This window comes from Pseudorasbora parva, chromosome 4 (assembly GCF_024679245.1).
Source record: "Pseudorasbora parva isolate DD20220531a chromosome 4, ASM2467924v1, whole genome shotgun sequence".
Lineage (NCBI taxonomy): Eukaryota > Metazoa > Chordata > Actinopteri > Cypriniformes > Gobionidae > Pseudorasbora > Pseudorasbora parva.
Genome location: NC_090175.1, coordinates 47,240,310 through 47,266,946, shown reverse-complemented (window position 1 = coordinate 47,266,946; position 26,637 = coordinate 47,240,310). Strand labels below are relative to the sequence as shown.

Sequence of the window (26,637 nt, the reverse complement as noted above, 5' to 3'; positions counted from 1 at the left end):
AATGGACGTTTTTATTAATTGTTGCAATTGTGATTTGAGCAAATTAATAAAACGACAAATTATAAGAAATATATATTAGTTGCTGGGCTGGCTCATTTGATTTTGGCTCAAAAACTTGCCCAAGTAATCAAACGAGTGTGTACCTGTCTCCATGGCAACAGTAACAGTTTTCTCGCGCCAGCACTCGCTAAACTGTGCGAGTGTCTTGGCTGGTTTAAAGAGGCGCTCCTCAAAAACCTTTATCCTCTACTTGTTAAATCCTTCACACACACGTTTGTTCTTAAATATTAGCGTATTCATGAGGATGACTATAGTTTGGACTAATGAAAATGTTATTTTAGCTGCACTGGAGAGGACGGCTTGACATAACTTAGTCCCAGCATGCTAGGAACGCGTTGGGTTGTTTCACCTCTCTAGGGGTTTCATCACCGATAACAACCGTCCGCTGGTGAATCCAGGACCTCCGCAGGGGCCAGCTCAAGTCCTGCCTCAGAATGAGATTACCTAGCCACCAAGAAGATTAACTAAACTTACCCGGGGTAAATCACCAATTTATTCTAGCGTGACACTAGCTGAGGCGTATTTTGATCTTGTCTATATAAAAGCAGGCGTTGATACAGCTACAGCATAAGATTGGAGTAGTTAACTTGGGAGTCAAAAAAAATGAAGGATTTGCCAGGAGAGTGGAAGGACCATCAGCTCACGGTAGGCTGTCTATCTGTTATTAAAGCACCACAGTTCATTCAACATAACACATGTCACTTGCACGCGCCAAGATTAGGCTACTTGGGCGATGAATGTCCCTTAGGAAAATGTACAGGCTTCTCTTAGAGATGCTGTGGGACAATAGTCAACAAGTGAACAGAACGTTCCACTTGTGATAAATGACAAAACTTTATACAGTAACATGCGTTAGTACGTCACATGTGGAGACTAGTGCTACAGTTGTCAGTGGGGCTTCTCAGTCTCTCACTGTCAATATTCTCATTGTACTTTAATGTTGATAGTCAGTGACATGCACATAAAAGTCGTGGCTACAAACAAAAAATATCCTATTACAAAAAAAAAATGTGACCTTTAGTGGTAAGTTTTCAAAAGGGAGCCTAGTGGTTTGGCAGATTTAAGAGGGAAAATTCTAAAGGCCAACTTTCACAATATAGTATGTATTTAAAATGTATTATATTTGGTTTGTATGAATGGTTTATCAACAAAACAAACAATTATGAAATGCAAAATTATTATTACACCATTAAAAATTGTGTGGTCACTATTTATTTATTAAATAAATCAATACTTTTGTTCAGCAAGGAGTCATTAACATGACCAAATGTGTCATTAAAGACATTTATGTTAGAAAAGATTTCAGTTTCAAATAAATGTTCCTTTGAACAATTTCAATATATTAAGCTGCACAATTGTTTTCAACTTTGATAATAAGAAATGTTTCTTGAGCACCATTGTGACACTGAATTATGCAGATTTTTTTTTTTTTTTTGCCATCACATGAATAATTTACATTTTAAAATAAATATTTTAATACATTAAAATAAAAATATTTTTAATCACAATATTAGCCTTATGATTTTACATTTTATCAATAAAGGTAGCCTTGGTGAGCGTTAGAGCCTTCTGTCAAAAGGGTTTGAGGTTGTGGTGAATTGTAATATTTAAAAATATATATAAACATAACCATGTGACTTGCACTTACCTGACATACCCTTGTCCTGAGAACAAAGTTTGACCATTTGGTTAAAAACTATTATTAATAAAGAGTTGACCTTTGTCACAATTTATGTTAGTGTAGTGTGTCAACGCCATGCAGTAACTGAGATATAACCACTGATCTCTATATAGATCAGTGTATATAACATTACAGTAAACAGTTTCTTAGTGACAACTTGCCCCAGTCTCCTATAGTGCTTAACAGATCAGCGTTCATGCACTGTAAAAAAATTTGGTTGGTTTTTGTTGGTTTAACTTAAAAAAGTAAGTAACCTGGTTGCCTTAAAATTTAGAGTTTATTGAAATTATTTGAGTTTGCGATTGACAGGCGACTCCCTCAAACTCTATAAAAATGTGAGTTGATACAATGAAGGAAATTTGTTTAATAAATAGAAACTCAAAATATTTTTGTATCTGAACCACATAAAATTTTTGATAAATCATAAAAATAGCACTATTTGGCATGTTTCACAGCATCATCAGAAATAAAACCCACACAATACCCAATATGCTTACAAAATCTTTTAATAATATTTTAATAAAGGTGGTCGAATCTCAAAAAATTGTCATTGTATTAACTCAAAATTTTAAGGCAACCAGGTAACTTTTTTTCTAAATAATTTTTTACAGTGTGTAGATTCAAATATGAATATCAAATGAATTCATGGCATTTTCAGTGAAATGAACATACTTTGTTAATGTCTTTTGCACCTATTACTAGGATGAAGGCAGATTTATTTCAAGTTATATTTTGAAATAAATGATGTGCAATGATTTAAGGTTGCTCTGCGTATCCGGCCTCTGAACGATGCAGAGATTGAGGAGGGTGCAACCACAGTGGCGCACAAGATTGACAATCAGGTAGGCAAAAAATCAACACAAAGAACCAGTGAGACTAGCAGCATTATCTATAATCCCTGTGAGAAATGGTTAATCTAGTGACTTTTGAGCCCCGGTCTCCCCAATATATTATTTTTGTATACATTTAGAAAACAAATGCATAATATTCACAACTCCAGATTAGGAGTCTGTTGCAGAACCTGTCATGATGAATGATGGTCTAAAGACCTAATCCTTCCTTTCATCTGCAGTAAATCCTGTTTACAGTCAGTAAATAAGGTTTACTGTCCTCTTTGCTTATGCTTGATGTCTCAGGATTGTCAAAGGCAATGAAACATGCAACAAACATGTCTTCGTGTGCATGATTATTAGGCAAGTTAATATTCTCATTTTATATAATTTCCAAGCATATTTTTCTCCAATTTCAAAGGAAATCAATCGTAATAATTATTGAGCATAATGATATTTAACTGCTAATGAGGGAGGGTATAGAGCACCTTATGTTTATGTTAAGATGTATTTAGATGTATTTTTACTACAGGTTATGAAAGAGTGCAACATCATAGACGTTTGCACAAAAAAAATAGCTACATAAATCACTAGTATATTCTAGCGTGGCACTAGCTGAGGCGTATTTTGATCTTGTCTGTTTAGAAAGCAGGCGTTGATACAGCATAAGATTGGAGTAGTTAACTTGTTAACTGCAAATTAAGTGAAAAAGCCACAAGGAACTTTTTATAATGTAATCTATGCATGACCCTATTTTCCAGAACTGTCAACTTGAAGTAGGTAGAAGTTAACTTTATAAGCATTTGAGAACTCGGCGTGTACCGGCGTGATGAATCCGGACTTCAAGTACAAAGTACTGGATGAATAATTGAGTATTTGAATGTGATGCAACCTGAATTATAATGACACCGTGTTTGTTTGTTGGCCAGAGGAAAACTGGCCCCTCAGATGAGTTCCTTGCCACTGTTGCCTCTGGCTTGCTTGGGAACACTTAATATTCAGCAATATTATTGATCTGAGTGAACTGACACTGTTGTATGAGAACTGAACTGAGCTGGACGATGACTTTTTTTTGCATAAATGTTTATGCATAAATTAATTAATTTAATAATTGATGATCTTTGCGATGGAACTAAATCAACACTGAACTGACAGCAATAAAGCACTATATAAATAAACGTTACTTGACATGACTTGAAAGAATGGTTCCAGTTTTATTTCCACTTGAGCTTGGTTTGGCACAGCACGATCACAAACTGTTCTCAGCCCAGAATTATTGGTACGGTTGGCAACAACTGACGCGTTTATTACATTCCAAAAAGATTTGTTATCAGCCCACAGTGGAAAATTAAACCATATCCATACCAGCTGGTCTGGATCGGTAATGAGAACGAAAACGGTTTGGCCCAACGGTGGAAAAGAGGATTTGATAAGAGAAGAAAGACTGAAACACAACCCCCATTTAGAACCCAATTCCAACAGCACAACATAATTCTTGCCATGCAAAAGTTTGAGGTCAGTCATTTATTTAAAAAAAAAACACAAAGAGGGGCAAATAATACTTTTTTACAGCAAGGAAGCATTAAATTGATCAAAAGTGACAGTAAACACTTTCACATTATGTCACGTCACAGACACAAGGGAAAATGGTGCGAGGACTCAAGTGCAGAAAAGGATATATATTTATAACAAATAAAACATAAATACAAAACAAACACCCACGAGGGGGCAAAACACATAATAGAACATAAACTAAAACTCAAAACATACCAACAGAAGTCACTGGGGGAACGGGAGACGCAGACATTACACAAGGATCCAACACAGACTGACAAACACAAGGAGATTATAAAGGGAACAAACAAGGCAGATAATGAGGGAGAACAGGTGGGGCAAATTAACCAATAATCAGATAACAAGGGGGAGGGAACTGACAGGGACACGAGCACATGCTCAACATAACAAAACCCACAAGTGCACACACGACAGGACAGGCATGTGACATTACCCCCTCCTTAAGGAGCGGCTACCAGACGCTCCACTAGGGACGGGAGGGACAGACCCGGGCGGGACGGGAGGGACAGACCAGGGAGGGACGGGAGGGACAGACCAGGGAGGGACGGGAGGGACGGGAGGGACAGACCAGGGAGGGACGGGAGGGACAGACCAGGGAGGGACGGGAGGGACAGACCAGGGGGGCACGGGAGGGACAGACCAGGGGGGCACGGGAGGGACAGACCAGGGGGGCACGGGAGGGACAGACAAAGAAGGTACAGACAAGGGAGGGGTAAACAAGGGAGGAACGAGGAAAACAAAAAGTTCAGGAGGCCATGGTGGCCCACAAAGTTCGAATGGCCAGGGCGGCCCACCGAGTTCGGGAGGCCCACCAAGTTCAAGCGGCCGGGGCGGCCCATAGAGTTCAGGCAGCCAGGGCAGTGCGGGTAGAGCAGGACGCCAGGGAGGCGCGGTGAGAGCAGGGTGCCAGAGAGGCGCGGTGAGTGCAGGGGGCGCCAGGGAGGCGCGGTGAGAGCAGAACGCCTCAGCGGCGCACGGAGAGCAGGACGCCTCAGCGGCGCACGGAGAGCAGGACGCCTCAGCGGCGCACGGAGAGCAGGACGCCTCAGCGGCGCACGGAGAGCAGGACGCCTCAGCGGCGCACGGAGAGCAGGACGCCTCAGCGGCGCACGGAGAGCAGGACGCCTCAGCGGCGCACGGAGAGCAGGACGCCTCAGCGGCGCACGGAGAGCAGGACGCCTCAGCGGCGCACGGAGAGCAGGACGCCTCAGCGGCGCACGGAGAGCAGGACGCCTCAGCGGCGCACGGAGAGCAGGACGCCTCAGCGGCGCACGGAGAGCAGGACGCCTCAGCGGCGCACGGAGAGCAGGACGCCTCAGCGGCGCACGGAGAGCAGGACGCCTCAGCGGCGCACGGAGAGCAGGACGCCTCAGCGGCGCACGGAGAGCAGGACGCCTCAGCGGCGCACGGAGAGCAGGACGCCTCAGCGGCGCACGGAGAGCAGGACGCCTCAGCGGCGCACGGAGAGCAGGACGCCTCAGCGGCGCACGGAGAGCAGGACGCCTCAGCGGCGCACGGAGAGCAGGGCGCCTCAGCGGCGCACGGAGAGCAGGGCGCCTCAGCGGCGCAGGGAGAGCAGGGCGCCTCAGCGGCGCAGGGAGAGCAGGGCGCCTCAGCGGCGCAGGGAGAGCAGGGCGCCTCAGCGGCGCAGGGAGAGCAGGGCGCCTCAGCGGCGCAGGGAGAGCAGGGCGCCTCAGCGGCGCAGGGAGAGCAGGGCGCCTCAGCGGCGCAGGGAGAGCAGGGCGCCTCAGCGGCGCAGGGAGAGCAGGGCGCCTCAGCGGCGCAGGGAGAGCAGGGCGCCTCAGCGGCGCAGGGAGAGCAGGGCGCCTCAGCGGCGCAGGCAGGGCGTTGGGGAAACTTCTCCAGTCCAGCAGTATCCACCGGCACTGGGACCACCGGAATACGATCTGCTGGCATTGGGACCACCGGAACTGCCTCCGGGGCTTCGGATAAAGCCCTGTGCTCCTTCCACGCATGCAGGACTGCCACCACAAAGCATCCCATCACAGCCTTCCAGGCCGTTTCCGGACTCGGGACCACCGGAACGGAGTCCACCGGCACAGGGACCACCGGAACACGATCCACCGGCACAGGGACCACCGGAGCACGATCCACCGGCACAGGGACTACCGGAGCACGATCCACCGGCACAGGGACTACCGGAGCACGATCCACCGGCAAAGGGACCATCGGAGCACGATCCACCGGCACAGGGACCACCGGAGCACGATCCACCGGCACAGGGACCACCGGAACATAATCCACCTGAACTGGGACCACTGGAACAGGCACGGAGGGAGCCTTCCTTCTCCTCCTCCGTTTCAAGACCACCAGAACTGGGTCCATCGGCATTGGGACCACCGGAACACGATCCACCGGCACCGGGACCACCGGCACAGGGTCCACCGGAAGTGGATCCATAGGTACCACCGGACTCCGGAGAGGGGCCCTCCTCCGCTGTCCAATGAAATAATCCACAGTCACCTCGAATGTTGCCCCCTCCAGTGCCCTCATTACAGTCCAATCGAATGGTTTGTCGAGGGCATAATTGAAGAGCTCCTTAAGAGTTTCATCTCTGTATCCCAGTCCCTCTGCAGCCCTCTTAAACTCCTGTGCAAATTCCCTCAGATCAGTTCCTTGTTGCCGCATAGCTCTAAGGGAGCTAAACTGGACTATACGGTCCCAGAGGGGACAGGAGATAGCAGAGGGAGGGGATTGCGGTGACCTCTTTCTCCGCTGAGTCCTCATATTGGTTGGATCCTTCTGTCACGTCACAGACACAAGGGAAAATGGTGCGAGGACTCAAGTGCAGAAAAGGATATATATTTATAACAAATAAAACATAAATACAAAACAAACACCCACGAGGGGGCAAAACACATAATAGAACATAAACTAAAACTCAAAACATACCAACAGAAGTCACTGGGGGAACGGGAGACGCAGACATTACACAAGGATCCAACACAGACTGACAAACACAAGGAGATTATAAAGGGAACAAACAAGGCAGATAATGAGGGAGAACAGGTGGGGCAAATTAACCAATAATCAGATAACAAGGGGGAGGGAACTGACAGGGACACGAGCACATGCTCAACATAACAAAACCCACAAGTGCACACACGACAGGACAGGCATGTGACACATTATTACAAAAACTATTTTAATTAAATGCTGTCGTTTTGAACCTACTTGCCTATTAATCAGAGCATCCTCTTTCCACAAAAATATTAAGCACAACTGTTTTAGTATTGATAATGAATGTTCTACCCGAAACACTCAGGAGGTAAGAATAACATTTCAATAAGATTTATTTGTATACAATGAGTAGGGTTAGAATAGAGGAAATGAAAGTGTTCTTTGGCGTAGTCCATAGTTCGAATCCGGAGGGTAGCGGACGCTTGCAGTTCCTGCTTGAAGATGAAGGCAGGAGCGGAGCCCACCCCCTGATGATGTATGGACAGGGATCGACCTTGTGGTGGTAGGGTGGATGGGGTTGAACGTCGGCGTCAGTATCTATGAATGTGGGAACAGAACTTATATACTACAGAGATACAGTAGATAATTAATGAATGATGTGACATTTGAGTCTTCCAGGAAGAACTGCGTTAAAGCTCCCATATACTGCTGAAAAATCAGCTTTTCCATCAAATAGTATGCAAAACAGTTATTTTAAATTGTAATATTTCACTTGTTTGGCTATCACCAGACCAAGTTCAAATTAAAATTGAAATTGAACAGCGTGCCAGGTGGATTATCCAGTCTGTGATTGGTTCCCGCAAAAGTGTAACAGACGCTGTAGAAATTAATGTACATGTTTCCAGACTGAGTTTCGAAATCAAATCGCCGGCAGATCAGGCTGGGTTTACCCAGTATAATATTTCATAATATTATGTATTTTTATCAAATAAATGAAAAATTGGTTAGTATAAGAGTCTTCTTTGAAAAACATTAAAAAAATCTTACCAAGCCCAAACTTTTGAATGGAAAGTGAATATGTTACATTGAGTGTGGACATCAGTCTCAAAATTCTGTATTTCAGGTCATTCATTTTGCAGTGAGTTAGTTTAAACATTGGTGAATTGATCTAATAGTTGAAGTTCATTCTCATGCCTAATTACCTTTTTCAGATGGTGGTGTTGATGGACCCCTGTGAGGATGCTGACAACGTCCTGAGGGCCAACCGCTCACGTGAAAAAACATACATGTTTGATGTGGCATTTGATTATACTGCAACCCAGGTGTGTAGTAGCGATGCTCTTCCACACAAAATATTTACAGTTTATGTAGGTCATGGCATACTTGATCCTCATCCTACAAATTAGTTTTTGTGTTTTGGTCATTTAAGGTTTTTGAAAGATTCAGCACGATCACTCCTAAATGTTATTTACTTTTTTCTTTACTTCAGGAGGATGTTTATGTGGCAACAACAAAAAATCTTATTGATGGTGTCATCGCTGGTTATAATGCTACTGTCTTTGCATATGGACCCACAGGTAAGGTAGAGGTGAATTTTTCTTGTTTATTTTTAGTGTTGTTTGGTAAAAAAAACAAAAAAAACATACCGTATATACCAATACCCTACAAAATTGTGATTACACTAAATAAAAATGACTATTCTAAATGTTCCATGACTTTTTGAAGTCTACTTAAAGGGGCACTATGCAACTTTCCGTCCACTAGAGGTCGCCTATTCAAAACAAATGCGTAGTTTGATGATGCAAAGTTTGAGCGCAGTGTCTTGGGAGTTGGGACATGTGCTCACCTCACTGCTTTTGGAAAATAGGACTCGGGCAGAAATCACATTCATGCATGCGGTTATTAACGTTTCTGTAGTGTAAAGCAGAACAGGACCGAGTGTTGTGGAGCTGAGCATGGCCGCTGGAGAGATTGTTATACAAATACCCGCCTCGCGAGCAGCGGGGCTTTTATTATGACGGGACAGGACACATTCGCCGGGCGCCAGTATTTCCGCTTTTCTGGTTATGATTATGAGGTAATGCAGCTCTGTTAATCATATTAGATACATTTAAGTGTGTTGAAAATGATGTTATGACGTTACTCCGTGCGTTCACTTGGTCACACTGCTAAGAGTAAAGCGCTCCTGTCAAATAAAAGCCGAAACCGAGGGTAGCGCAGATATGACGCAATTGACAGGCGACTTCCTTAAACTCTATGCTGAAACTATGGTCCTTAGTTAAAATAGCAATTTTCTCACAATTTACAAATAGTTGGAAACATTTGGGATATTGTTGGTACTCAACCGAACCGAACACCGGCCTAGTGGTTTTTGGATAAATTACTGCAAAAATACTACACAGTGCACCTTTAATAGCATTGATCAGATCTGCAACTTACGACATACAACCTCAGATCCCATGACATAACCCTCTTAATTTAAGCATATTACTAAGCAGGGAACAAGAAACGAACCAGGATGCTGGCATTTACATTTCCTACAAACTTATTGTGACAATCTATTCATTTTTAGGAGCTGGAAAGACATACACTATGTTAGGCTTAGATTCTGAGCCTGGCATTTACATCCGAACTCTCAATGATCTCTTCATGGCCATTGAAGACAGCACTGAGGACCTGAATTGCAGTGTTTATATGTCATATATAGAGGTCAGGTTTATTGTTTTGAAGAGATTAAAATATATCACATACATTTTGGTACTGTCATTTTAGGACTTTCTACATTTAGAGCGTGTCCTGAATGTACTAAACACTAATGAACTTCTTTGTAGATTTATAATGAGATGATCAGAGATCTGTTGAATCCTTCTTCTGGATACCTTGAGCTGCGTGAGGACGCTAAAGGGGAAATACGAATTGCAGGCATCACTGAATTCTCTACATGTAATGCTAAAGAGGTACTTTTAATTACCTAAAATACATTACTATGCGAAAGTTTGAAATCAGTAAGATTTTATTATAATTTTCCTTAAGCAAGCCTGCATTAAATTGCTCAAAAGTGAAAGTAGAGACATGTATTATGTTACAAAAGATGTCTCTTTCAAATAAATGACGTTCTATTTTGCTTTTTATTCATTAAAGAATTTTGGGGGGGAAATTTATCCTATTTACCACAAAAAAATATTAAGCATGATGATAATAATAATAAGAAGAAAAAGAACATTAAATGTTTCTTGAGGAACAAATCAGCCTATTTAAAGTTTTCAGTCACATGACTGTGGCAGAGACCTGGAGGGCAGAATAGCCATAGAACTACAGCACAAGCCTGTGAATTTTTATAAAAATATGTGAACAACATGCAAGTTTTGGGAATTTGTGATCCATACATAGCACCCTCTGCAGTATTTGAATCACTTAAAACAGCGGGACGTTCTAAAACGCTTGATTTGAAAAATACTTAGGGTGGAGATTGCATCAATAAGGATTAAATTAAGTAAAGTTTAATGCTAATCTAGGGTTTGTTGATCTGGGTTTTATTTGAAATTGTGTTGTGTTGCACCACTTAATTTTAAACCACAGATTAACTACGCAGAAAGACCGTTAGAATTAAAGGGCTGATCCAACGCCAGGCTAAGAATCCTTATTAGTGCAAACCACCTTAATGTGCCTTAATGTACTAAAACAGTGATATTAAAAGATTTTTTAAAAATGACATTTTTGACGATGCATACTATATACAGGTGAGTAGATGAGCCAAGAATATGAATACAGCGAATTTTCTTTATAATGGTTTTCGATGGAAAAAAAACCCTAAACGAGAAACCTAGTTTTGCATTAATATTCTGTGTTTATTTGCATCCCTGTACAAAGTATGCATAATCAATAAGGTATATACTGAATTTGGTATTTTAATATCACTGTCTTACTGCATTAAAACATACTACAATCCTGGTAGAAAATGACTGGCGGGCTATGGAGGAAAGCCTTGTTTTGCACTCCAGGTGGGCGTTCCTATAATGGTGTGACGTCACGTGAAAAATAATGACTTTTTCTTTTTTTGTTTAATAAGTAATCTTTATTCACTGAGAATAAGGATTATATTGTTTTTGATGCTAATTAATTGAAAGCAGATCCATGTGTGAGATGACAATAAAATAAATAATAAATATATTTGAATTGAATTAACACCTTATAATAGTGCTTTAGAATTATACTATTGCATATTCTAACTGTAACTTTATAACATTTAATTATATTAATATAACTATATTAATTATATAACATGCATCTGAATGGAACATAACCTTATTCGGAGCTGGTTATGTACAGAGAGTGAGATGCTATGGCTGCATACCTGAAGCCTGAAAGTTACCTTTGTTTTTGTAATCAGAAGTTGAGGTTATACGCTTACTTACTCTTAAACATACCCGGGTATGTCACATAACCTGCATTCTGGAATACCCCCCAGGATGGGAGACCTCCTGGGAAAACTAGGTTGCTGCTGAAAGAGGTGTTAGTGAGGCTCACCCTTAGGTCCTGACTCTCATTGGTCATTAAAAATCCCAGGATGTCCTTCGAAAAAAAAGAGAAGAGGACTAGGGGTTTAACCCCGGCATCCTGGCCAAATTTGCCTATTGGCCTCTGTCCATCATCATTGCCTCCTAATCATCCCTATATGCCGTTGCATCATCCATGTCCGGAGTCTGTCTACTCCTGTCTGTCTCCAATAAAGAATGATGTCTTTCTGAACCTGGTGTTTGCTTGTGATTTTAGATAATGGCTCTTTTAACCAAAGGGAATAAACAGAGGACCCAGGAGTCGACAGCTGCAAACAAGACGTCATCTCGCTCTCATGCTATACTTCAGGCAGGCCTCAAAACAGAGACATACACACACAATAATCATGTGCATGACCTCAAATTGGCATTGTAGCTTGAGTGTGCGCCTCCTGCTTTGTCTGCTCTACAGGTGACAGTCAAGCAAAAGAGTCGCGTAAAGGATATCAACGAGGAGGTCAGGGTGGGGAAGCTGTTCATGGTAGACTTGGCAGGAACTGAGCGAGCATCACAGGTACGTGCTGTGTATATGTAGGCGTGCTGAAGTGGAAACACAAGCTTTCAAATTCCTCATGGTTGCCAGATTTTATAGTCCAGTGCCCTCTCTCATCTTTCATTGAAATAAATATTTAAGTTATCCTTTATTATTCATATGCAAATAATGTGAGACTAATGAAGGAATTTGAGCATGTCACATCTCATATGTCAGCCAAAACATCAGCCAAACATTCTTACACACAATTGTTTTGTCTATATGAACACCAACAGATGTAATGTACTGAAGTACATATTCTCTTCTCTCAGACTCAAAACAGAGGAAAGAGAATGAAAGAAGGAGCACATATAAACCGTTCCCTGTTAGCACTGGCCAACTGCATCAATGCCTTGAGTGAGAAGGGTGGGAAAGGTGCTCAGTTTGTCAACTACAGAGACAGCAAACTCACTCGACTTCTTAAGGTGGGCAAAACCAGCCAGGCTACTACATGTTTAATAAATCAAAAATAGATTTTGTAATATAAACAAGCAGGCTATATGTACTCTATAAACAAATAAACAAACAGGCTATATGTACTCTATAAACAAATAAACAAACAGGCTATATGCTATAAACAAACAGGCTATATGTACTCGTATCACCAAATGTTCACAATCGTCTTAATTGTTAAAAGACTTGGTTTGCACAGTTATCACACAGTTGTAAGTTTTGATGTGGATTTCAGGATGCTTTAGGAGGAAACAGTCGCACAGTCATGATTACCCATATTAGTCCTGCCAGCTCCAACTTTGAGGAGTCAAGAAACACACTGGTTTATGCTGACAAAGCCAAAAATATACGAAACAAGGTAAACACATACTTAAAATTATTTGTCTAGAAAATCTTTATCAATAACACTGGGAAAAATGTAAAACTATGGATGTTTCTATTTAAAAATAACCATTGAATAAATATGACACTAACAAAAGTAAGTATTAAAATGTATTACATTCAGGTCTTTTTAAGTTTGGGGTCATAAAGATTTTTTCAGTGTTTTTGAATAAAGCCTCTAACTATATATATATATATATATGTATATATATATATATATATATATATATATATATATATATATATATATATATATATATATATATATATATATATATATATATATATATATATATGCAATTTATTCCTGTGATATTTTCGTGGAAACTGTGATTACATTTAAAACTGCAAAGACTTTTACTGTCACTTTTAACCAATTTAATCCTTCCCTGCTGAATCATTTATTTATCTTTATTTTTATCTTATTGACCACAAACTATTGAACAGTAGTGTATATTTCACTGATCAATTATTTTCTGTTAATGGTTTAACATGATTAATTTAACATTACACATTGACATTATCTTTCATTATGTTTACAATCTGATTTTTTTAATGCAATCTTCTCTTAATGTTCATTGTTTGATTGCCCGCTTGTGTTTGCTTTAGTGATTTCATCGTGTCAAGGTGCAGCACAGGTCCTATAGCTATTTCTGTTTTAACTCTTCTAGGTGAAACGTAATTTGATGAATGTTTCATATCACCTGGCCCAATACACCAGCATTATTGCTGATCTGCGCAGTGAAATAGACCGACTTCGTGCAAAGATTGACCAACAGAGTCAAGAGCAACAGAAAGGAGAGAAAGCGGACATTCGTGACATCCAAGGTTTGTTCGATTTTTTTTTTTTTTTTTGTATTTGGGTACAGTAACTGACAATTGATATTTAAATAAACTATTTAGGCAAAGGTAGGCTATTTAAGGTTTTTTGTTCAAAATGAACTACATTTAAATAATGAGTCAATATCATTAAACAGTCATTATAAATCCTTCTTCAAAATGTTAGTGTATTAACTGCTTTTTCATAGTGTTCCTTTAACATCATGATTATTTACTTAAAAATGTACACACTGGACAAGAAATCATCCAAAAAATCATCAAAAGCCACATTTCCACTGTCGGGTCAAAATCGGTCATGTAAGTTTGTGTCAGGGCCAGGCGCATTTAAACTGTCACTTCCGGGCTTGATTGAGCCTCACTGAGGCATCTTCGTGGCCCGCCGAATACCAAAGCGCCCAGCTCGGGTTTGAGTGGTTACAAGCAAAGGCAAAGTCTGGAGACAGTAGCACCGCAGATGATTTCATATACCAGCTAACATCAAGATTAAAGACTTGTATAATAATTTTTAGCTCAGAACTCACTTTTAGACTGCACAAAGTGTTTAAAATAACTCGTGTGTGTGATCTGATGTGGATTCTGAAATAATTATTCTATGTGCGGTAACCTTAACCATTGTGTATTTATTTTATCTGTCAGTATGTCTCTTTATACCAGACTGTAATATCCATATTTATCGCCACATATTTCATAAAATAAAGCAATTCCGATTTTTCGGGAGCTTAACTGTATTGGGACTGACACTAGAGAGAGTGTTAAAGCTCCCCAGGCTATTTTTTGGTGTAAAATTCCTAGAAATTATCATTCTTTCTCAATGTGGTGTAAACATACTGTCCTTTGACTACAAATAAACAAAATCAGACGTGACTGAATAAGTATGTGTGTCCTCTTTCTATTGTGAAATAACAGTGAATACCACAATTTCTGTGTGACTAATGTGCAGTCTTGACAAAAATGAATTCATTATGATCAATGTATCACTTATTATTGTAAAATTGCGGTAAAATATAAATGCTTGGGATTTAAATCAGTGGAAATGCAGTGTGGTTTTGGGCTCGGTGCTATAGGGCTGAGACTATTAGCCCAGCCCGGCAGGTTGAAAGCCCTGGCTTGGCAGTGGAAAAGCGGCTAATGAGGTCATTCTTTCTTGAAAGAGCACTAAAAGGGTCATTTTTATGATTGCCTAGTACTGATTTCTCTATATGGGCTGTTCTTAGCTGAGGTGCAACAGTACAGTCATGGTGAGATGGCTTTACTGCAGGAGCAGCTCTTGTCTGCCTTCAGGGAGCAGATGGAGATCAGACGCAGCCTGATGGAGCTGGAGAAATGCAATATGGAACTCCACATAGACACATCCAGACATCTACTCACCATCTCTGAGTAAACACAAACTTACACATATAAACACTGATCAGAGAGTTTTCAACTAGGGGCAGGGTTATTATAGTTACCGAAAACTAAAGCAACATTTTTTATTTTACTTATTCTAAATAATTTATCCTTGCACCATTTTTTAAATTCATATTCATATGGCCACATAATTTATCAAAATATCTTTCCCTCCCTCTTGTAGCAACATCTCTTCTCTTGATGATGTGTTTACAACCTGTCACTCACATAACATCACAGCAATAGCAAACCACAACAACCCAATCAATTCCTGATGGACAACATCAAGTCCCACTCTACTATTTTACTTGTTTGAAAGCCAGATATAAGGAACTGTTGAACCGGCTTGAACGTTTAAAACATAAATAAACTTCAACATTTCTTGTTTTCATTTAAAGGTGCACTATGTAGTGTTTTTGCAGTAAAATATCCAAAAACCACTAGGCCAGTGTTATATATTTTGTTCAGTTGAGTACTTACAATATCCCAAATGTTTCCAACTATTTGTAAATTATGAGAAAATTGCTATTTTAACTAAGGACCGGGACGTTTCAGCATAGTGTTTGAGCGAGTCGCCTGTCAATCGCATCATACCTGCGTTACCCTCGGTTTTATTCTGCAGAAGCGCTTTTCTCTTAGCTGTGTGAACATGTCACAGCAGCGCCAAGTGAACGCACAGAGTAACGTCATAACATAATTTTAAACACACTTAAATGTATCTAATATGATAAACAGAGCTGCTTTACCTTATAATCATGACAGAAAAAAGCAGAAGTGAGGGCTCCCAGTGACTGTGTCCCGTCCCGTCATAATAAAAGTCCCGGTGCTCGCGAGCCGTGTGTTTGTGTAACAATCGCTCCAGCGGCCGTGCTCAGCTCCACAACACTCGGTCCTGCTCTGCTTTACACTACAGTAACGTTAATAACCGCATGCATGAACATGATTTCTGCCCGAGTCCTATTTTCCACCGGCGGTGAGGTGAAGACCACATGTCCCAAGATGCTGCGCTCACACTTGCCGTCATTAAACTATGCCTTTGTTTAGAATAGGCGCCCTCTTGCATAGTGCCCCTTTAACTTTATGTACTAAAATAACTAAAACTGAAATATAAATGAAATAAAACAATACAGACATATAAAATAAAAATGCGAAACACAAAATTACAAAAACTTTAACATTAAAATGGAAATATTAAAATGCACACTAATTAAAAATATTCATAAAAACTATAATAGTATCTTAAAACAATGCTTTAGGGTTTAATGTCAATTTAATGTTTAATAATATTTCAAAGTTTAATAACTTTAAAATGTTATTGTATCTCTTTAATTACTTTCCCTATATTTTTAAGAGTGTTGCAATTCTGTCTATTTTGGGCTTGTCCTCGAAATATGTCATTATCACCTTATATCATCTCACACATAATTAAAAATCGACACCATCACACATTTTACCAAAATCCACTTGAAATTTTAACAGGGCATTTGATAAATGTTTTAAACGCTAAATGTTTCTTATTTATTTTAAGTAGTAAAAAATATTCCTTATTACATTATGTAGTATCTTATTTTTATTTCTCTTTCTCTTTTCCTCATCTGGTAGTTGGGAGCGTGATCGAGCACGTGCACAGCGAGGGAGAGACGAGGTAACCGGAGAGAAAAGAGACAGAGATAAGGAAGAAGAGCAAGAGAGTGGGCCAGAGGAGCCACAGTATGTGACAGCAGCTCGAGAGGAGATCGGCCCCCTACTGGCTGAACAGAGTAAAACAATGGAACTCAAAGTAAATACGTTTATCGAGACTCATTTTGAGTCTTAAAGGACAACTCCGGTGAGAAATGAACCTAGGGGTAATTAACAGATGGTTACCGAGTAGATCGTTCTCTGGGATGCGTTTTAATGAAAATCGAATGTAAAGAGTTTTATCTCTAAAAACAGATTAGCTTATAACACTAGTCTATGGGGCACAGGGTAGACACAGGGTGGTAAAATTAAATCGCTAGTTAATACCACTAACAAGGCTCAAAATAGCCTCACACTAACACGGTAGCATAATGAGGGTCCCTACATGCAAACTGAAGAATTGAGAACTTTGTAAGTGTACAAACAGTTTAATAAGAAGATAATTTATAAACATAGTGCCTTACGCGTTCACAGACAGGCGCCGTCTTGGAAAACAGTCTCGACTAATCGATCCACGAGCGCTGTTCTAAGTGAGCTGGTCGCAAGGTTATTTTCGTAAACGAAAACTGAAACGAAGACTAAAACTATTGGTCAAAAAACATTTTCGTAAACTGAAATAAAATTAAAAAATCTGAATAAATAAAAAACTAAAACTAAACGAAACTAACTACTCTTACTAAAAAACTAACTGAAATAAAATAATAATTAGCAAAAATAAATATTCGTTTTCGTTATTAATAAGCCCTATTTAATGTGGTGGAAAATCTGACTGTGGCGGTTGAGGGAGTGTCTGAATATTGCGCTACGGCGCGTGAAGTGATCTGAGGAGGAGATTAACCGCTGTCCTGTGACGGACGCGTGCAGACAGTCAACACGCTAGTCCTAAACGGCAGTTCACAAAGAATCAACTCGTCCGTGGCAGTGAAATGGGAAATAACACAAGGTAATGAGATGCACGTTGAACTTCTTTTAACTTAAGCTCACTGTTTTAGAATGCCGTTTCATACGCGACGATAGACGCAGGTGCAAAAGTCAGCAACTAGTAGCAAGTACTAGCCTACTGTGCGTTTGAGATTTCATGTTTGCATAATATTGACAGGCTCAAAGGTGTTATCATAATCATTTACTTCTAATAATATTATTATCTGTGTGGAGACATTTCCCCACAAAGTAGGGAATACCAGGACACACACACACGTTTCACTATAAGTGAGGACATTCAGTGTTCGAACTATATCGTGGCCTTTGGGGGAGCCCACTTTTCGGGTGTGTGTGTGTGTGGGGGGGGGGGGGGTGCGCGCGTGGAAGAGAAGACGTGTATATTCCTTCACACACTGGTGAACGGGTCAATCTATTGCTTAATGCATTGCGGAGACTCTTAATATACAATTTACAATCATTAAAGAACATCTTTGATTTTAATGAAGGAAGAAAAAACAAGAATTGATAGGTCAAAAAGCCCACAAATAGTCTATAAACAAAGCATCCGGCTGTCTTTGAGTTCACATGAACGGTTGAAGTTACTCGTCATACAGAAGAATACCATAATTCCTCCATTTAATTAACGTTAGTCTTATTAGGACATCGATAGTCGCGCAGACCTATATCAACCCAGCCACAACACATAATTGGGAATAACATGCCTTATCACAGAATCGACCACAGAGGCATGGGGTCAGCTTCCTTTGCTGTTCTTCCAGAAATCCAAGATCAAGAAGTGGATATTCGTTTTAGTTTTTTCTACGAATCTTAGCGTTGACATGTACTAAACATGAGTGGAATTTGCACCGCAGCGCCACCACACCTTGATGGTCATGACAAGAACAGCATGAATAGCTATCTTTATGGAAGTGAATTAGATTTAAATTGCCGTCATGCATGAATTAATTATATATTTTTAGCAATTTTACATATAATAATCCACGATGATCACATTACAGAAAACTGAAATTGCACCTCAAAATAACACGGTGTCAATATTTTTGAGACCCCCCAAAATTTCTCAAATCACGTTTTCAGGGGAGCCCATGTCTTATTTAGGGGAGCCGAGCTCCCCCTAGCTCCCCCGTAGTTCGCACCCTGAGGACATTGCATGGACTTCCATTGATTTTATATCAGGTTAATGATATTTTATATCCCCTAACCCAATCCCTAAACCTACCCATCCCAAGAACGTGCAAAACAATAGATTTAAATAAAAACATGTTTTGGCCGATTTATAAGCCTTTTTAACTAGTGAGCACATTTGACTGGTCCTCACTAGTTAAAAAGGCTTATAAATAATAATAAAGTTATCGTAATATTTTACTAGATAAATGAGGACATTGGTCCCCTTTACAATTATAGCACAACACACACACACACACACACACACACACACACACACACACACACACACACACACACACACACACACCACAACAGTGTGTGTTGGCTGTATTCAGATGACTTTAGCTAGCCTACATTGTACTACTGAGGAAATTAAAATAAGCTTTTAATTGTTTAACAATATTTCATCTTTGTTATGAATGAGTTTGTCTGGAATATTTCATCTTTGTTATGAATGAGTTTGTCTGGAATTTATAATTTTTACTTTTATATTTTACGTTGCATTTATTTTGTTCTTTAAGATAGATCCTCTGAGTATTAGCCTATGTCAAAAATGTCAAATATAATTTTTTTAATATCAAAATATAATTTATTTCATTTTTAATCTCCAGATCATTGTTTGTAGGTCATAGTTTGACTCAAGCTTTTTTGCTCAAAGGTGAAGACCCAACTTTATGCATGTTTTGTAAGACCTTCCTGGGTTTAAACAATAATGCTTGTTTATCAAGTGATTTCACTTAAGGATGTAAGATTAAACTCTAATCTGTGCAAACATTAAACTTTGCTGAAATTAAAAACATTGATTTGGTCTCCACTTCATTATGGTAACTCTGCTAAACTATAATTACTAAAACTAAAACTGAAACTAAATAAATAAAAACTAAATAGAAATGTATTTGCAAAATAAAAACTAAACTAAAACTAGCAAAACCATTTGTAAAACTAACTAAAACTAAACTGAAATTTGTAGCAAAATTGAAAACGATACTAAAATAAAAACTAATTTCAAAAAGCAAAACTATAATAACCTTGGCTGGTCGATAGGAATTAAGTTTGTGAAATGTAATAACATGGACATTTTTAGTTTTATTTATTTATTTTCTCTGTTGTGTTCAGTGTTTTCTTCCGGAAACAACGGACCATATGAGATTCCAAGTCACAGTTCATCACTTAGCAGAGCGCTCGTGGCTCGATGAGTCGAGACTGTTTTCCTGTTTTCACGGCGCCTGTCCGTGAACGCGTAATGTACTATGTTTATAAAGTGTCTTTTTATTAAACTGTTTGTACTCTTACAAAGTTCTCAATGCTTCGGTTTGCATGTAGGGACCGTCATTATGCTACCGTGTTAGTGTGAGGCTATTTTGAGCCTTGTTAGTGGTATTAACTAGCGATTTAATTTCACTACTGTGTGCCCTATAGACTAGTGTTATAAGCTAATCTGTTTTTAAAGATAAAACTCTTTACATTCGATTTCCATGAAAACGCATCTCAGAGAACGATCTACTCTGTAACCATCTGTTAATTACCCCTAGGTTCATTTCTCATCGGAGTTGTCCTTTAAAAGCAAATGGACATCTGATATGTAAAACAATGACAACAGTTTAGTTATTTTTTATACATTAACATTAATTTTAAACATTACTTAACTAAGAGGCATTTTAAAATACTTACTTTTTGTTTGCTAAAATGTATTTCCCTATTGTTTTCCATTCTTTTTTTTCAGCGTGAACTGGAGGAAAAATTATTGAACATGAAACTGAAGTCATCTAAGATTGAGGAGTTGCTCCCTAAACGCATAAGTAACAGAGAGCAGAGAGACATTCTGACACTGCTTTGTAAAGTCCATGAGCTGGAGCTTGAAAAAACTGAAATCCAGTCAGCTGTTCTCTGTAAAGAAAACGTTCTCCGAACAAAAGACTTCATCATTCAGCGCCATGAGCAGCAGCGGACACTCTGTGATGACATCATACACCAGCAAAAGGCTCTAATTGAAGGTGTGGGACTGTGGGTCTCTGAAATGAGCAGATGCCTTTAAAAAGACAGATAGTAGCATCTGATATTTGTTAAATAAACATTAGGAAATTTCAGATTATTTCATCTAATGTATTTATTTATGAATTCTCTCCACAGATCAAGGACTTGGTGTACCAGAGGAATTACAAGAGCTTTATTCACTATACTTTGGGGAATTAAGTGACACAAGCTTCGACCAAATTCTCAACCTTCACACTTTCGCCACAAACCCCAGAGCAGTAAGCAGTAATATTTTTATTTTATTTTTATTTTTTACTATTTGCTCTGTTGCTTTCTCATTTTCTTATCCCTTTTCATTCAGTTTCAAAAATCTTTTTTTTTTATGTTTAAATATACTCTACTTTGGGGTCACTTGATTAAAAATACAGTAAAAACAGAAATATTGTGAATCATTTTACAATTGATTTCTATCATGATATACACTGCCTGTACAAAAAAGTTGCTGTTTGGATTTAAATTGGCAAATGCTTAAAGGAGTACTTCAGCCCAGGGAGGCTGAATCTGTATTTAAACTGGGTCATCGGTGTAGTAGAAATGTGAAATTATTTTTGAATTTGGTGCCTTCTAGACTGAGAAAAGACAGAAAATTTATTTTTTTCTAATGGGGATGAAAGACTACAATTCCCAGAATGCTTCACTGCCCTGTGAGGCCATTCCCAAAGCCACCGATACTGGATTACTGTGACTGAGTTGGAGAAGACACTACAATTAAAAACTGAACATTCAATATAATGAGTGAGTCACCGCACGAGTCTCACAGCACTGAGCACTAACTGCAGGAGTGAGATAAATGAGCTGATGAGCTCTCATGATGAGAGCTGAGGTAATCGCGACTACACTCGCGGCATACATTCACAACGCGAGTTCAGTCTGGCGCGTTTCAGTTCATGCCTTTGCAAGCTTAACTTTCATAGAAATTAATTTGAGAAGTTAAAACACTTACATTGCTCACCATAGCTCCGTTTAAGTGCCATTAGCTGCGAGCTGAACTCTGAGTGTGATCTCCATCTCCCATGTGCGGGTTGAAAACGGGTTGAAATGGCTCCCTCTGCTGGCTGTAGTCTTTAGCCTTTGGCCAAACATTCCTCCTATGATGCAAATATCGTCAATTTGCATCATAGGTAGAATTTTTCCAGAAATAAAATGCATAAATCTCTTGTCTCAGGGGGATATGAGGGGGGAAAGCACAATCATTTGAATACTCCAGCGTTTCTACTGATACAAAGCCATATGTTAATCGCTGAAGTAACACTTTAACTGCCTATGACTGGCTCATTATTGCAGTTATTGTTATGATTCTAGCATGTTATATGTTAACAGTTTACATTAACTGATGGCGTCTGTAGCTTTTCATTTCTTAAACTACCATGTAGGAAGACACATCATGGCCATTTTTGGAAATAAATGTTGTGATGATATTTCCATCAAGAGGTACATCCATTTTTGCCCAAGATCTTGTATACGACAATGCAAGCACTTTATGAAGTCTCCTCCAGCACATCACAAAGCCAATTCATGTGTGAAAATGATTCTTCATGCTCCATCCCAATCTTTCACAGTTTGAGCCTGGTGAATCTTGACATTATCATTCTGGAATATGGCCATTGCGATTTTTTTTTTTTTTTTGGGGGCCAGACAGTGTCTTTTAAAATGTAATTTATTTCTGTGATGGCAAAGCTGAATTTTTAGCAGCCATTAAGGCCTGGGCAAAACGCAGAGTTAAGAGCACAAGCCTTTTAACGTTTACTCATTTGGCAGCGAGCATGGAAAGACTCATTTAGTGTGTGCACACTATCTAGTGGACTTTTTTTTCCCCCAAGCACTCAAGTCACTTGCACATGTGCTGTTGTACGTACACCGTCCACACACAAAAAATGGCCTGTGCATGGACGTCCAAGGACTCTCCTGATGGAAAATTGTGAAAATGATGTCAAAGACAGGAACACGGACCGCCTTTGGGCTTATATTATTATACTTTGGGCTTTATTCCAGTCTTCAGTGTCACATTTAATTTTTCAAAGTTGAAAACAGTTGTGCTGCGTAATAACTTTTTGGGAATCCATGATGCATTTACTTTCAGGATTCTTCGTTAGATAAAAAATTCAAAAGTACATGATTTATTTAAAATAGAAATCTTCAACATTATAAGGGCCCTAATTTATGATCTGAGCACATGGTCTGAAGCATGTGGCACAGATGCACTTAGGAATCCACTTTTGCTATTTTAACAACAGAAAAATGAGACTTAATGAGTCATCAGGGTGTTTTGTGCTTATAAACCAATCAGAGTCTCATCTCCCCTTCCCTTTAAAAGCCAGTTGCACTCGCACCATGGCAGAGTCACTATTTAAGCAGAAAGACTGAACGCTTCTTCAGAGAGGAATCCTTTTATTTTTAATATTTAAACATGTTTGTGTTTAGCTGCATGTTACTGGTTGTGTAATAAGCAGAATGTATAGGCGCATATTACTAACGAACCCCTACAAAAAAAAATACTATTGACTAAAAAAATCACTATTGACTTTAGACCAGGTTTTTGCTGGTCAACGGTGCAGTCATTTTCAGTTCCTCAAAATAGCAACGCACCAACAAATGTGCCTGAACACACCTCGTTTTCAGAACATGGGCAGATGGCCATGAGTGCATTTGATAAATAACATGAAAATGATAACTGCGTTGGGCTGAAACTAGCACAAAACACTTTAATTTAATACACTTTAATAAAACAATGTATTGCATTGTTAAGGAATAAAAGTGTATAATTATATATATATATATATATATATATATATATATATATATATATATATATATATATATATATATATATATATATATATATATATATATATATATATATTTCTTAAAATAAATAAATAAATACATTTAAAAAAAAACTTACTGGCCCTAAACCTTTAAAAAAAAGTGTATACATTTATTTCTGTTTATACAGGACACCTCTATTATGATTATGGCAAGGAAACTGAGACTTGATGTCATCTCCGACTTAGAAGAGATGGAGAAAACACAGCCAAACAGCATGAAGTTCAGTCCTTTAGATAAACATGTCCATGATTCTGCTTCCTCTGGCCTGGATTATGACAGGTACAGTATGTAATGGCAAAAGTAAACTGCTACTGTATGTTCATCTGGTATAATAACAGAAGTAGTATGCTTTCATCCTATTTTCTCTCTTTCTTTTCGTGACAGTGACAGTAACAGTAACAGAGTTTTCAAATCGCTGTCTAAAATTCAGACACGAAGACACTTATCTTCTAGCCCAACTCTTGTGGTGAAGGTAAACACACAGAAGTGCTCGTAGACACTGAGTCATCCTGACCGTCAGACTCATCCATTAAACAGTTTTACATAAGAAACACTTTGACCATCAGAATGAAAATGATCAGTGTTAATGAACAGGTCAACATGAACTCAACTTGATGTGACTATATTATTCCCAGATCTGAAACTAGTCTACAATTGATTTAGATGACATTGCACGGTGATTGATTGTGATACTTTGACGTTTTTCGTTTGTGCGCCATAGATACATTTTCATGTCGGTTTTGTGAAGATTGTAATGTGGCTGAATGTCTTTGAGCAGGCTTGTGCTGTTAAGAATGCGACTCCTGCATGTCTTGCTGAAGCTGTGAGTCCTGACACTCTGAAGGAAATTGTCAGTGACACCAAGAGCATCTCGGTCATTGCTGCTAAACGCCGCTCACACCTTCAAGCAAAGAAGTCCAGTTCCAGGGTGGCCGGTGTGGATTTGGCCGCAGGACTCAAGTCTTCATTGAGCATGGAGAGTCTAGTTTCTACTTTGGTAGATGAGTCCGCAGAAGTCAAAAGAAACATCCCAAGACATCGAGGCAGTTTCCAATCAAAGCAGGACTCAAAGAGAACAGTAGGCGGAATTGTGCTGCCTGAGAAACAACAGCGCAAGAAGCGGTCCAGATCTTTTGAAGCGAGCAAAAGGGTATGAGTCCATCTGATGTTCCTGTGAGCTTTGGTTATGCTAAATATATACACTACTTATATTCACCAAAGACACGTTAGATTGATTAAAAATAGTGACAGTAAAAACTTAAAACTTAATAATAAATACATTTATTTTCCACAAAAATATTAAGCAGCACAACTGTTTTCAACATTGATAATAATAAGAAATTTCTTGAGCAGCAAATCCAGATATTAGAATGATTGGCTCATGTGGCACTGAACACTGGAGTAATGATACTGAAAATGCCATCACAGGAATGAATTACATTTCAATGTATTAAAACATTGAAACAATTTAAAATTATAATAATATTTCACACTTATACTGTATTTTTTTATCAAAAAAGTGCAGTCTCTGTGAGACAAATATCTTACTAACCTCAAACTTGAATTGCAGGAAGAAGAAAAAAATGCAGCTTTCAAATTTGGCATTTATGAATTTTATCATGGCACTGTTGACATTGGCTGTCTTTAAATAATTTTGAGATCAGTTATTTCATTTATTATAATTAATATCCCATAAACTTTTTCCATTACATCAAAAAAACTATCACTTTTTACAATGTGCTATGATAACCTAATAACTACATTAAGAGAACAGGTTTCTATGTAAATTTCAGATGGCACTCTTAAAGGAGGTGCCTTAATTTGATCTGTTTTTTATCACAGCAGGTACAAAAACCACAACAAAACCCTTCCAGATATCCAGCTTTGGAGAGCATCTCAGACAACCGCCTTGTGCGACCAACATCAAACAAGGTCCAGCCACTCAACCGTAATGTTGGAAATCCTTTAACACCCCCAGTGTCTAAAATGAAGAACCCCGTCTCTCACTTTACAGGTGCAGCTTGACAGCAGTTTCAGTTTCACCGATTTATTTTCCAAAGTCGAGCAAAATTGTCATTCAGGCTAGCGTTTGGATCTTTGATAGAAAATGCAGATGTGTGGCCTAAAAATGAGCATATTTTGATATTTTTTCAATATGAATTTAGGAGATGTGCAGCTTCAGAAGTTAGAGATCAGGGGAACACCACCCAGCACCATCCATCAAAAACACTCTGATGTTAAACGAGGACAGGCAATCTACAAACGACAGCGAGGTGAGATTTCTTACTTGCTATTCAACGGCATGTTATTTTTAATTGTGAAATGAAGTTGACAGCTGTGGATTGTTTTGTAATCCAATCTCAGTTAATAAAAATGTTTTTAGGCCCAGATGTTGCCTACCCCAGCAATCTCCTACAGCAACCAGGCAATTACAAGAAGTCCACCAATGAAAATCCTAGACAAAAAGGAATGAACGATGTCAACAGAAAGAATGAAGCACAGCAAAAAAACAAACTTACTGTAAAAAAGTCTTATGTTTGATTATACAAGAGAACATGTTTGATCTATTTTTGCACTAAAATGTACAGTTGAGACTATGTTGTGAATTTTGATTTTATTATAGCATTATTTGAATTTTATTATAGCATTTTCTCAGATATGTATTGAAAATCTCATAATTCAATAAACCCTTTTTGAGATATTAAATAGAGATTGTATATGGTTTGCTGAATGCATACTGTTTGATAAGTCACATTTGAAGCAAATTTATTT

At 39.0% G+C, this 26,637-nt stretch overlaps 1 protein-coding gene across 1 annotated transcript; it reads left to right on the top strand.

The window, feature by feature from the left end:
- Nucleotides 1-192: 192 nt before the first annotated feature.
- On the top strand, nucleotides 193-26,637 carry si:dkey-26i13.8 (kinesin-like protein KIF19). The gene is made up of 21 exons (XM_067442043.1): nucleotides 193-705; nucleotides 2,503-2,583; nucleotides 8,280-8,390; nucleotides 8,558-8,645; nucleotides 9,641-9,777; nucleotides 9,900-10,025; nucleotides 11,842-11,934; nucleotides 12,037-12,138; nucleotides 12,429-12,581; nucleotides 12,845-12,967; nucleotides 13,662-13,818; nucleotides 15,045-15,207; nucleotides 16,819-16,996; nucleotides 20,729-20,999; nucleotides 21,136-21,257; nucleotides 23,993-24,144; nucleotides 24,250-24,337; nucleotides 24,644-25,015; nucleotides 25,708-25,879; nucleotides 26,031-26,138; nucleotides 26,249-26,637. The coding sequence occupies exons 1-21, from the start codon at nucleotides 664-666 to the stop codon at nucleotides 26,404-26,406; spliced, it is 2,997 nt and encodes a 998-aa protein (XP_067298144.1). The 5' UTR covers nucleotides 193-663; the 3' UTR covers nucleotides 26,407-26,637.